Source organism: Phyllostomus discolor, chromosome 5 (assembly GCF_004126475.2).
Source record: "Phyllostomus discolor isolate MPI-MPIP mPhyDis1 chromosome 5, mPhyDis1.pri.v3, whole genome shotgun sequence".
NCBI classification, from domain to species: Eukaryota; Metazoa; Chordata; class Mammalia; order Chiroptera; family Phyllostomidae; genus Phyllostomus; species Phyllostomus discolor.
This window is the reverse complement of record NC_040907.2, coordinates 155,377,003-155,391,070: the sequence shown is the minus strand read 5'-3', so window position 1 is coordinate 155,391,070 and position 14,068 is coordinate 155,377,003. Positions and strand designations below refer to the sequence as shown.

General features: G+C 53.7%; 1 protein-coding gene across 1 annotated transcript in view; it reads right to left on the bottom strand.

The window, feature by feature from the left end:
• The window catches only part of NEURL1 (neuralized E3 ubiquitin protein ligase 1), a 77,369-nt gene extending 64,307 nt beyond the window's left edge, over positions 1-13,062 (bottom strand). Inside the window, exon 1 of the mRNA XM_028513322.2 lies at positions 12,334-13,062. Coding sequence (XP_028369123.1) covers positions 12,334-12,418 — 85 coding nt within the window. The 5' untranslated portion in view covers positions 12,419-13,062. The remainder of the gene's footprint in view (positions 1-12,333) is intronic.
• Positions 13,063-14,068: the final 1,006 nt, after the last annotated feature.

Here is a 14,068-nt window from a genome sequence, read left to right as displayed (position 1 = left end):
AATGTAAGTTGGTACAACCATTTTGGAAAACAGTATGGAGATTCCTCAAGAAAAGTAAAACCAGAACTACCACATTATTCAGCAATCCCATGTCTGGGCATACATCTGAAGGAAATAAAATCACTATCTCGAAGAGATATCTGTATGTCTATGTTTACTGCAGCATTATTCACAAGAACCAAGATATGGAAACAACCTAAGTGTCTGTTGACAGATGAATCAATGAATAAAGAAAATGTGGTATGTACACAATGGAATATTACCTACCATAAAAAGAAGGAAATCCTGCCATTTGCAACAACATGGATAAACCTGAAGGATATTATACTAATTGAAATAAAACAGAGAAAAGACAGAACAAGACAAACACTGTATAGTATCATATTTCATATGTGAAATCTAAAAATAACATTGACCTCACAGACAGAGTAGAACGGTGGTGCCAAGGGCTGGGAGGTAAGGGAAATGGGCAGAGGTCAATCAAAGCATATAAACTTTCACTTGTAAGTTCTGAGGATTGCATGTACACCCTGCTGATTATAGGTAATGATACTGCATTGCATACTTGCAATCTGCTAAGAGAGTTGATCTTAAGCATTTTCACCAAAAACAAAAGTAACTTTGTGAGGTGATAACTGTTAATTCATTTGATTGTGGGGATCATTTCACACTGTGTCAAATGTAAGTATCAAATCATCACATGATACACTTCAAATATATTACAATATTGTCAAAACCCAGGGGACAAACAGCTTTTTTTCTCTCCTCTCTCCCCCTTCCCCACCTGCTGCCTTATTTCTCTGCCACTTTTCTGCATTCTGGTTCACCAGGTGGCTGTCCATCAAGTTCCTCCTGCTTTCTTCTGCCTGACAGTTCAATGATTCAACAAGTACTGAGCCCCCGGCTGAGGGCCTGGGGCTTTGATCTCAACTCTGGGAAAACCAGGGCAGCCTTGGCCTGTCCCATCTGATTCATGGCCATCTTTAACTGTCTGTGTGTACATGCGGGGGGCCTGGCCCCACAGGGAGCAGGGAGCCACCTGAGAAAGCCCGGCCAGGACGGGATTGAAGGCCCCTGGCTCCGGAATAGCAGATGTAGGTGCACATCACAGCACAGGTACCAGGGGCCCTGCCTCTGCCTACCAAGGAACCACCTATGAAAAGCAGAGGGGACATTAACTATTGACGGTAGGGTAGGGATGGAGCCAAGAGCTCTGGGCCAGCCCTGACCTCCTCACCGTCTCTCCTCCTGGCTCGAATGGCTCACAGCCTTGGGTGGGACGTAGCTCTTGAGGGATCATGCACACCCCTGACCTCCCACAAGGCTCACCCTCCCAGTGTATCCAAGCTCTCCCGTGTCAAACCACCTGCTGCCTCACCGACCACCACCTCAGAGTCGGCGTTTTCTAAAGGCTCTCCCAAATCGATCTGTGTGGCTCCAAGCTCACGGCCCCGCCCCGGCAGGGGTCACACATCTCTCCTGCCCTGGAGGACTGCAGGTGCCTCCTGGCTGGCCCCTCCCCTGCCCTTCTCTTGCCCCAGAGCTTTCTAAGACATCTAAGGGATCTTGTCACCCTTCTGCTTAAAGCCCTTCAGTAGGACCCTTGAGACAGTACACATCACAGTTGGGGCAAGTATCATATCTGTCCCTGTGCGTGTCCCAGGATTGACTCTGCCAGCTCCTGAGAGCATCATCCCACCACGTCAGAGCCTTGAGACCTTACTAACACCCGGTCCAATCCAGTTGTACCACCTTGGGCGAGTCACTTCCCCTCTTTGGGGCTGAGAACCCAGACCTGGGCTGAGAAAGAAGGTGGTACAAAACAATCTCATGCACACACCTGACCACCTCCCAGTCCTCTCCCCTCGGGAAGAATGTGTTCAAAGGAGCATTTGCCGGGAAGATCAGGGAAAGAAAAGGAAAAAGAAAGCAGACCCAGAGGAGGAGAAGGGCCCCGGGGCCCCTTCTGCCACCATGGATCGACGTCTGGTCGGGAGGAGGCTGACCTACGAACACCTCCAGGGCAGAGACGGTGCCCAGTACCCCCCACTCTGTTCTCCACGCCCAGCACAGAGGGGCCACCGACACACGAGATGAGTCAGCTGGATCATCCTAGCAGTCTCACTCCGACCGGGGCCCAGTGCCTCCTCGCCACGCTCGCAGGGCCACGGGACACCCCGCTGGACACACACTCTAGACCGGCCCATCCCCGGGGAAGATCAGCCTCTCCGCAGATGCCAGGCAGAGGCTGGGGCAGCCAGGCGGAAAATATGAAGGCGAAAGCCAGGAGCATGTGGGACTGCCACCGTCCTAATCATATGACAGCACCTTCCCCTGGCACTGCTCTCCCTTTTCGGTCCCCACCCCAACCTCTGGAGCAGCCAGGGTGGTGTTCTGGGGACAACAGAAGCAAAGAAGGTCATCCAGTAAGCCAGCAGGCATACTTTCCTGCCCAACCCCGCATCCCAAGAAGAGTCCTCTCTCTTCCCTCCGCCCCAGCCCTGCACAGACAGCCTTTGGGACCGGCACCTTCTTCCACGCACAGAGCGGCAAGGGAGCAGCCGCAATCCTTGGCCTGAAGGGCTGGGGTGACACTGGCCTGGACGCAGCCCCTCGCACGGAGCGGCAAACGTGGGCCAGCCCTAAGCTCCGTCTCCAGGCACAGGGGCTTGTGCCCTCCCCGCCCAGCTCAATGCTCTTGATTAGGGGGTGGTACGGCCCCCTCTGGGTGCTTTTAGGAATATGGTAGAACTATTGTTTTTTTTAATGTCACAGTGCCATTTAAGATGGCCACTGGCATTTATAAGGCAGGGCTGGCGATACTAAGTGAACAGTTTCATGCCCAACACGCCACGAGCACCCCCTCTAGGACCCTGAGGCTGCCCCTACTCTCGTTCACATCACTTCTCTAAAGAAGCCTCCCAGCCCCTCGAGACCAGAAACCGGGGTTCCCGGTTATAGCTCCCTGGGCTTCTCTTTCACACCCCTTATCCAAGTGTGACTGTTTGGATGAGCAGCTAAGAAATTGTTGAGTGGGGCAGTTCAAGTAGTGTGTCCTCCACCCTCAAGAAGGTGGAGCCTGACTATCCCCCGCTTAAGTGTGGGCTGCGCACGGGGACTTGCTTCAGGAGCGTGCAGTACGGAAAAGGGAGAACAGTGTAACTCCGCCTTTGCAGTGGAGAAACCTAACGAGCACTACCTCAGCCACATGACCAAGGTCAACATCGTGTTGACAACAGCATGCACCGTCAATATGAGGCGAGGAAAGTGGCACTTCACCTCTACGGTCCTTCTCTTCAAAACCTGCAACCACAGCTAATCACGGGAAGAACATCAGGCAAACCCCAACGGAGAGACACTCTACAAAGTACCTACCCAGAAATCCTCCAAACTGCCAAGGTCGTGAGAAACAAGCGCGAGAAACTGCCACTCCCAAGGAGGAGTCCAAGAAAACGTGACAACCTAATATACAATGTGGTGACTAAAAAGGTAATGCAGTGTCCCGGAGGGGATCCCGGGACACAGGAAGGACATCAGGGGAAACTGAGGACATCTGAATAAAGTACGGACACCAGCTAATGACAATGTACCAGTATTAATTCGTGGTCACAGATAGTCCACACTAATGTAAGATGTTAATAATGGGGGAAACTGGGCATGGGGTATATGGGAACTATGCTATTTTACAATAACTCTGTAAGTCTAAAACTGTTCTAAAACAAAAACATTGCTTGAAGAGAGAGAGAGAGAGAGTGAGCACTCTGAAATCAGAGATCTTGACTAGAATCCCAGCTCTACCTCACACCAGCCATGGACCCTCAGTTTACCCATGCATAAATGGGGTCAATACGCATACTGACGTCACATGATTGTTTTAAAGATTAAATGAGATAATAGCACAGGCTCCGGAACACAGCATGTTAGCAATTGTTACCATATTCTGATTCACTTTCGCTCAGGTCACTGTTGTCCCATCTGCCTCCCCCGTTGGAGGGGAAGCTCCGTGGCAGTGAACCCTCATCTGCCCTGCGCCCCACCGAGTCCTCACTCCTAGGAGAGCACCTGGCCCGTCGCCAATGCTTAGTATTGGGTTGGCCAAAAAGTCTGTTCAGTTTTTTCTGTAAAATAAAAGACACATTTTTCATTTTCACCAATAACTTGATTGATTGGAATATTTTGAGTATGTTGGCCATCTCCCATGTGGCGTAACACTGATCGTTTGCCTTTTAATGTCTCGATTTGATCGCTATCAACTTCAACAGGTCTACTGGACCGTGGAGCATCATCCAGCAAGCTCCAGCACAAAACTTCTCAAACCACTTTTGACATGTTCAATCAATCACAGCACCTTCTCCAAACACTGCACAAATCTTTTTTTCCATTTAAGTTGTGTTTTTACTTTTCTTGAAATAATAAAGCATAAGATGCTGAAAACGTTGCCTATTTTCTTCCATCTTCAGTATTACAAAAACTCACCAATTTTGATAACTTTTTATGAATGCACACTGATATGACAGCTGTCACAATACAATCTAACAAAATTGTTTTGAATGAAGTTAAAGACAACTAAGCACTACCAGAACCACTGCACAGGAAGAAACCAAAGTTACTTTTCAGCCAACCTTGTATGTGCTTGTTAGATAACAGAACAAGCCCTGTCCATCACAGCACCCCCACAACCCCAGCCTCACACAGGGAGAACTCCGGTCGGGAGCCCAGCGCAGAGCCTTGCCTACCCCTGGAACAGCAGCTAGAGCAGGAAGCCAAGGCCTCCCACCTGCCTCCCAGTGGCTCCCTCTATTCCCTGCTCCTGCTCTCCCAGCCCTTCCTTTCTCCTAGCCCCACCCCCCACAGGCATCAGCACCTGCTCATTTCCCGAAGCAGCAGGATCTGGGTAATGACCTCTGATAAGCATCTTTTAATATACCCTGGAGCTGGACCTGTCATCTGGGGGCTCTAGTCTCCCCCTCACATCCTGTTCCCACCTTCCCCCACCTCCCCCCACTTCTTACGCTGGTCCATTAGTGCTTCTGGTCCTGCCAGGCAGTCCTCAAGGGCCTCTGGACTCGGACTTGCTGGAAAATGGCCAACAGGCAGCTCAGGCCATTCCACTAGCCTGACCCTCCTCATAAGCCCAAGCCCTCAGTGGTCTGGCCTGGCTCTGCCCTTGCCATCCAGCCTGACCGCTGGCCAGACAAGTCCTCTCCATCCCTGCAGGCAGGTTTCCCAGGTGTTACCAAGGAGACCACTTGCATCCTGCCCCGAGTTGCCAAAGCAACCGGTTTCAGTGGGAAGTAGCCCCTCATCCTCTAGCTCCCGGGCGGGCGTGCAGAACCAGGAATGAGAGTCACAGACCAACAGGAAATAGGCCCAGGCAATTGGCACACCGTGGTGGAGGCATCTCCGGGGCAGTGACCAGCTCCTGCCTTCCTTCCTCCCCTCTCTTCCCACTTTGTTGCCATCTTGCTCATCTGGAGCTCTGGGATTTAGAGCCAATGCCTGGACCTCGATGTGCACATCTTGGATGGCAAGTGGGCACATGCCATCCCAGAGGACCAGGGAAAAGAGCCCCCATATGCAGAAATTCTCCCTAAGAACTATTTTTTCCTTCATGGGCTTTGGTGACCTGGGTAGAAATCTCAGCTCTGCATTTCCTAGTTCAGGGTTTTGGGATAAAATTCTTAACACCCATTAGTCTCAGTGTTCTCACCTATAAAATGGGAATAATAATACCTACCTCACACGTATTAAGAGACTAAATGAATTAACCTACATGAATGTACTTGGCATAGTGCCTAGGATCAGGAAGGAACTGGGCTCTGTAGGACAGAATGCTTCCAGATCCACCCGTGGGAGCCCCAGATGAGGGTGTCCGCTTGGCTGCCCTACCCAACCTTTCTAGCTCGGCCTCGGTCAGGAGCCTTGCAGCTTCCATTAACCTCCCAGTGGCTCAAGATGCTTCATTCCCTCCTTGCCTCAGCCTGTACCCTGCCACTGCCGCTGCTGCTATTTAAATGAAATCACCGTACCCCTCTGCTCAAAAGCCGTCCATGGCTCCCACCGCCTACACAATAAAGTCTAAACTACTCATCTCGACCTCTGAGGCCCTCCGAGACCTGGCCCCAGCCTACCTTCAGAGGTCGACTCGTTCATCTCCCCAGTGGGGACCCACACTGCAAGCAGAAGGAACTGCTCACGAACCCTGCACACACCTGGCTTTGTCCTGCCCCTGTGCCCCTGCTGTCATACCCTGGGTGAGATGCCCCTGCAGCTCCCTTCCACAGCCTCCCCATCCCACCCCGGTCTCCCCGCTCGGAGATGCCTGAGCTTACCCACTCGCAGAGCGACAGCGTGGGTCGTTCTGAGGCCTCATGCCTTGACAGTGCTCAGACCTTGGGGTATATCAGAAAGACCTGGGGATCTTGTTAAACATGCAGGTTTGGGGGCACCAAGCCCAAAATGTTCTGAGACAGTGGGTCTGCCTGGGGCTCGGGGCCTGCACTGCAGACGTGCTTCCGGCTGATGCTGACGTCCGTACAGGCAGCAGACCGCCTCACTCTGAGAAATGCTGGCCCGGGGAAACAGAAGGCTCCCTCGAAAGTGTCTGATGCCTGGCTGACAGGTGCACAAGGCTAACGGCCCTGCTGGGGGGTGTAAGGGGCAGGGGCTGAGACGGGCATCGCGAACTCCACGGTAGCCCTCTTCTCCCTCGGGGCCCTGTCCAGAGAACTGGAGACTGCTCCCCGGTTTCTGTCCCACCGTGGAAGACAGAACTCACGAAGACTGAATTCTACGGGGGCAGGACAGTATACAGGGTGGGGGAAAAGTAGGTTTACAGCTGTGAGTATGTGCAACCCAGAGTTTGTTCTTGTATTACTATTTGTTAATTATTGTATTATTTTCCATACGAACAGCATAAACTTCTTCCCAGCCCTGTATTGGTCACAATGGTGAACTCTGGAGTCCGAGAGACCTGGGTCTAAATCCCAGCTCCATTGGTTGCTAACTGTGCAGTCTAGGACAAGTTACTTAACCTCTCTGAGCCTCTCTTTCCCCATCTAGAAAATGCTGACAAGGGTACCTTCTCCAGCAGGCTGCCAGAAGGATAGTAATGCAAGTACTCCACATGTAAGTACATGGTACACAGTAACTACCCAATACAGAGCAGCTATAAATATTACTGTTATGACTAACAACACAGGATTCAAAGGTCAGGAAGAACTAAACACCAAAGCATGCAGAACAGATGCTCCGGCTTCCACGTGGGGGCTATCTCGGCCCAGCCCCCCTGAAGTCGGGGCTGGCAGAGGAGGCCTGCAGCTTCCTCTCACAGGTCTGTCTGCTGCCTCGCTGGGGGTGGAATGCTGGATGAGCTCACCTAACCTGTCAGCGTCATGACAACCAAGGAGGGAGCCCAGACAAGGGCTATGGAAATATCTGTGGGTTGGGCAAAGCACGGAGGCCTTGAATATCTGATTATAGCTATCTCGGTCATAACCTTGAAGGCTGTGTATAGGGGAGGCGCATGATGAAAGGGATACTTTCGGTGGATCACTGTGGCCGCGTCAAAGGAGGAACTGAAGGCAGGAAGGCCAGCTCTTGCACTATCTGGGAGGAAGACACAGATCAGGGAAGGAGCAAGGAGAAGGTGAAGGCTGGAAATTGGCCAGGACCTTGTCCTGAGAGCAGACGCCCGGCCCCCCGCCCTCAGAGAGCAGTGAGGAAGTCCAGGGACTGCAGACGCGGTCACGTGGCTCACTCCAGCCCACCTTGAAGAATCGGGGCTCCTCGGCTGGCCAGCTTTAGGGGCCCCTCCCTCTGCCAGCCGGGAGCTTCCGTCAGCATGGAAGAGAGACTCTGGAAACAACAGGTGTCTGCCCTGGCCAGGAAACTCCGTGGGCTGGAGCATCTTTCCAAAGGTTGTGGGGCGATCCCGGGACAGGGCACCTGCCCAGGCTGCAGGTTCGACTGTGGTCTAGGGTCAAGGCACGTAGGGGAGGCCACCAGTTAATGTTTCTCTCTCACACAGACCTTTCTCTTTCTCTTTCTTTCTCCCTTCCTCTCCCTCTAAAAGCAATAAAACATACCCTCAGGTGAAGATTTTTAAAAATTAAAAAAAAAACAGCAAAGAAAGAAACAATAGTTGCCTTGCCGGCTGGTGTCACACCCAGCCAAAGCTGGAGAAGGACCATGTCCCTGCGGCTGTTACGGCCCGGAGCTTTGAAGAGATGAAAGGTGCACCCCCAGGTATATACCCTAAAGAACCGAGACAGGTGTTCAAACAAAAACTCATACACACACGTCTCCACGGCAGCAAAATTCAACTCCAATACCTATCACCTGGCAAGTGGATAAACAAAGTGTGGCATGACAATACAATGGACCATTATTCAGCCACAAAAAGAAAAGACACATGTTAAAACATAGATGAACCTTGAAAGCATTACGCTTAAGTGAAAGAAGCCAGACACAAAAGGACAAATATAGTGTGATTCCATTTATACGAAATGTCCAGAATTGGCAAATCCATAGAGACAGAAAGTGGTTGCCAGGGATACAGGGGAGGGGATAAGGGGGAGTGGCTGCTCCATGAGTCCAGGCTTTCCTTTTGGGGTGATAAAAATGTTCTGGAACTGGACAGAGGTGGTGGTTGCTCAACATCGTGAATTTACTAAATGCCATTGAATTGTACACTGTAAAAAGTTAAAATGGTGAATATTGTGTCATAGGGCTTTTACTACAATAAAAGAAAAAGGAAGTGGCCCATCCAGTCCCCATCTGTGAGCAACCACGGGGGCTGAGGAGCCCTCCCCAGAGGTTTTCTAGTTACCATTTCCCCAACACTTAGCAGCAAGCAGGCAGGCACTCGGAAACAGCTGAGGAAGGAGAAAGACCTCTACTCTCTGCACCTGTCTCTATGAAGCCTGAGCCCCCTGCCCAGCCACCCTGTGCCTGCCACCGAGAATATACACAGCACGCACTCACTGCCGCCTCCAAGCCTTTGCTCTAGGGCCCTTTCCTTGCACTCCTCCCCACACCCAAGGACTCCCGCTGCACCCCTTGGCCATCTACCCAATTTCTGCAGGTCCCTCCACGTCCAGCTCAGATCCTTCCCTGATCCCCCACTTCTGACGTCTGCCCACCACATCTGGGATTGCAACAGTCCAACCCGGCATTTGTTCTGCTTCGCCTCTTCAAGTACATCTTCAGCCTGTGAATGCACAGGGATGCCAGGAGCGCTCACCTCTGTCTGAGCCAGGCAGAGAACAGCAGCAACTCGTGACTGTCTGTTGGTCCCAAGCCCAGAGCTATACCTTGGACCTCTCCCCGGGACACGCCTAGACCCACGCTGTTCAGTGCCCAGTGGGAACCGCCAGCAGTGGGGCGAGGTCAGTGCGTCTCCAGGAAGGAGACCGTAGCCTACCCCAGCCGAAAGGAAATGGACAGGACTTGTTTCACGTCAGCCTCACGGCCAGACTAATCTTAGATCTCCAATGAGACCCAGGATCCCTAGTACAGCAAGCCCCTTCCCACTGTTTTCATGAAAATGGTGAGAAATCAAAGAGACTGCAATTATAGGAGAGAAAAAAAATCAAGAGTTCCCTGCCCCCAGCAAATTTCTGGATGGACACTGCTAAGAATTAGAGCTGAATTCAGGGTGTGTATAATAAAAAGAATCCCGGCAGAACTCTGCGTGGTGGACAGTCTTAGAATCACAACCGGTAAGAGGGGAGTGGAATTGTGGGTGGCCACTGCCGCGACAGAGAAGACGCCTAAATCGATGCCGATCCAGCTAGAAGGGAATTTGAACAGTGAAACAATCACAGGATGGAGCTGATGGCTCCAGCAGGGTGGGAAGAAGTCAGGCTGAGATGGAGGATCGGGAGACGCCAGACGAAGGACGGAGGGGCACGCTCTAATTCTTCACCTCAGGCTTAGAGGAAGCAGAATCAAAATTCTCACGACCACCTCCAGCAGGTGTGTGGGTAGGGGGAGGAGGGAGTGGATTCTGGTAAATCAGGCCTGAAGGGAGATGGCCAGGGAGAGAGAGACTACTAGGAGGGAACTTCCCACCATTTACTCCCATGGAAGAACCAACCGCTGTGAGCCAGGGAGGCAACAGGAGGGATGTTTCCCGAGCCAGGTGAGTGGGCAGTAGGCAGAGGAGCAAGCTAGGAAGGGGCCCGGGAGGTGAGAGAGTCTCAGACCCTCACCTGCCCACTCCCTCCCTTGCCAAAGTCCCCAGCCACAAAGACCTCACATCCCCGTGATCCCAGACTTCAGGTACAAACAGGTGCAATTATCCAGGCTTTCTCTGGGCTTCCCTGGGGTCAAGGATGGAGCAGGACCTTTGGGGGCATTCTGTGAGCATCAAAGCACCAAGTCAACTCGCTGGCCCCCAGCTAACCCTGACCCCTGCCCTTGAAGGACTCAGCCTGGCTTTGCCACCTTCTCTCGACTGGCTCACTGAGTCACTGGGCCAATCACTACCCTCTTCCCTCCTCCTTCCCGCTTGTCACTGACGATGTCCACACCTTCCTCCATCATTAGGAACCTGTTCCTGGTGCTCATGCTAACACTTACAGCTTATTTCTGACTATAAGAAGCAGTACTTGCTTATTTCAGAAATGAGCAATATATTCAAAAGAAAAGAAAAAATCTTATATGGTCCCATTACCTAGGGGAAACCACAGTTAACCTTTTGGAAACTTGCTTTCCATGGTTGATCTTTTTTTTTTTTGGTATTTGTATCTTTTTTATAAAAACAGAATTGGGACCTTACAGTCTATATAACTTTGTATCCTGCTTTTTCAACTGTCATGTCGCTGTGGGTATTTTCCCAAGTTATCAAATGTTCATCAAAAATCCCATGTTAAAGATTGCACAGTACTCCACCAAGCAGACACACAGGATCACAGGGCTGTTAGGGTGTTTTCCTACTATAAACAACACTGCCATGAACATCCTAGCCCGGCACCTGAGTATCTGCCTGCATCTCCATTTCCTTGGGATCAGTTCCTCTAGGTGGAATCACAAGGCCAACAAATGTGGTATTTTAAAAGGCCACGAAAGGCACCACCCTGTGAATTTCCAGAAACACACAACAAACCCATTGATCTCGAGCTGAGTGAGAGCTGAAATTTGGAAAGGGGTGGAGTTAGAATGCAGGACGGCGGTCCCGTCTCAACTCCTCTCCCCCCAGTCTGGAAGGTTAACTGTCCAGCAAACGAGAGGACAGAATTCCAAGTCAGAAGATGGGAGACCTGCAGGCAGCCCAGCTCGGCCACTCCCTGGCTTTGAGAACGGACAGAAGAATCGGTTCTCCTGAACTGTGAAATGGGTCTCACTGGCCCAAGGCAGTTTCCTTGCTTACATAAAAGTTGTTTGCAAACGTCAGTGCTTTATGTCAAAGGGCAGCACTATTATCCTTCTCATATCCTGGGGGCCTGAAGAAGTGGATTGTTCTCCATGAAAGCCCGAGGGCTTTTGCTTCCTGACTCTTAGTCATCAGCACGTCCAGAACCAGTGCTGGCTAGTTCCGAGGGTGAATGGAAAGCAGCTTCCAGAGGAGATCTGTGAGGTCCCCAAAGGTCACAGACAGCACTGGAGGCTGCAGGGCAGAGAACTGGGCCTAGGGCCTCCCTGAGGGTGCTGGGTGGGTCAGGGACCCAGAGGGCAAAGACTTTCCTAGGGAACGTTCCTCGGTTTCAGGGTTCCCAGACCCTCCTTCATAGGGTTCCAACAGAACATCTGGCCTTTGGGGGAACCACAAACCAAGCTGATTCAGCCAATGCAAAAGGTGGACAGCTGCAGAGGACCCCAGAGGCCATCAGCTCTGGCCCCTTCTTTCAGGCTGCTATAAATGGGTCCTAGATCTTTAAGACCCTCCAATTGGATATGCAACTAGTGCTTCCGGCGTGACCTCTCCAACCCCGGGCAGATGAAAACGGAGACTATGATGCCTCCCGTGAGAAGCACAGCTGGCCCCCTGAGCATCCTGCCACACTGCCCTGTCCACCGGGCAAATGCCCTTCCTCGCGCCTGCATGCTCGCCAAGCATCACGGCCTGAGGGGACTCCAGTGACGTTCCCCGTACAGGCAGGGAGAACTGCGCAGACCCCGTGGAACGCCATCCTCCGGGTTTCCACCATCACCACAGGCCGCCCCCAACCCCAGCCCACCTCCATGGCCAGAGAGACATACATCTCCTGTCTTCAGCTAGGCACAACAGGTGGCACCTGCCCGTCATCCCCAACCACACCTCTTCATCTCTCCCTGCCCCTCCACCTGCGCCCCAGTCCTCCAGCTGCGCCCGGCCCGGCGAAGCCTTACCTTTGAGGTTCTGGGGGTGTCCCCGCGGCGGCCGGCTCGGATTTCCTCGGGGCAGAGAGGGGATACTGGAGAAGTTGTTACCCATGGCATCCGGCCCCAGGGGGTTCGGCGCTCGCGGGGGCCAGGCGAGGCTGGGCAGGAGCGGAGGTACAGTGCAAGTGTGTGCGCGCGCACGGGCGCGCGCCGCCGGGGGAGGGCCCTGGTGAGGCTGCGGCCGGGGGCGGGCGGGCTGCTTCTCTCCTCCCTCTCTCTGGGTTCGGCGGTCCTCGGCGGGTCCTGCCCGCCTAGGGGGTCCTCGCGCGAGCCGGCTACCTGCCTGCCATTGCCTGCGGCGGGGGTGGGGGCCACGTGGGGGCCTCCGGGTTGGGGCCAGAGGGTCCCGGAGCTCCCCGCTTTCTCCCGCTGGCGTTTAGGTTCCGGCTGATGGTGGGCGGCGCAGTGGCTCCCGCGCGCTCCCCTGGGGCCATAGAGTCAGGGCTCCCCGCGCGGGTGCTCAGAAGCTCGGCCTGCCAGGCGGCCTGATGGCTCAGCGGCAGGCTTGGTCCCCGCCCGCGGGGACGGCTGCTGCGGCAACGCGCGTGGCGCCCTCCCGCCAGCGGGTCTGCATGGAGCGGGGCTCCGTGGAGCGCAGAGCGTGCTGGGTGCTCCCGTGGTGGCTGGTCTCCGGCCACTGCGCTCCGGCCCCCGTCGCCCCCGCCCCTGTCCCCCAACCGTCGCCAGGATTCCCTCTCTCCGGTTGTTATGGTGACAGCTGGGCTGGTGAATGAGCGTCTTAGTGACACGCGCGCGCGCCCGCCCAGCCAGATGTGGCTCCCTGGCGCTCCGCGTCCCTGCTGCCGGAAGGTCTGCGCCGTGCCTGGAGGTGGGAGGGGTGGGTGCCGGGCCCTGGTCAGGGTAAGATATCAGGCAGTGGGTGAGCTGTTGGGCTTATTCCTCTCACGGACAGAGGAACGCGGTCTGGAAAAGGAAAACCGGTACAGCAAGAACACTGAGCTCCCTGGGTGCCAGGCGCAGGGTGAGGTAGCTCTAATTTACAGTTTCTCTAGCACATAGCAAAAGCCCAAGGAAAAAAATGTTAAGGAGTGGATGATTGAATAAATGTAGTGAGACTAGGAACCCGGGCACTTGATCCTCCAGTCTCAGATCTGAAGGGGCAAGGACTCAGAACAAGAGCCCCAGGCTGTCCAGTTGCTGGACACACACACAGTGTTAGGGGCCTTTGGGTGCCTACACACCCGACCTAGGAGACTGGGTCGCTGGCCAAGCTGGGGAAACAGATCTCGGGGACAAATCTTCAGAGAACCACCAACTCTGAACCGAGTGGTTCTGCCAGCCACAAGAACTGGGGACAGGGGGACCTCTGTGGCCTGGGGCAAAGGAGGCTTCCTGCTCACCGGACTCCTCTGTCCTGTGGCTCAGCCCTGCTACCAGTGAGCCTCCAGGAAGGGAAAAGGGAGTCATTCTCCTCCTGCCTGCACGTGGGGCATCTGGATCTCCCAGCCTACCAGAGGGAGATGGGCCGAGCTTCCCCCTCCCCACCCCGGAAAGGGAATCGGCCTTCGTGTTCCTCTAGGCCACCTCCAGCCCCCCGACTGGCTTCAGCAACTCTGATCTAGACTCAGCAAGGACGTGGGCTGGCAACAGGCATCTCGTCCATCCTGTTACGGAAGGTTCTTCCCTCAAGTCTCCCATGTGACCGTTCATTTTTCAGGCACGGTGCACCTGCCACCTCATG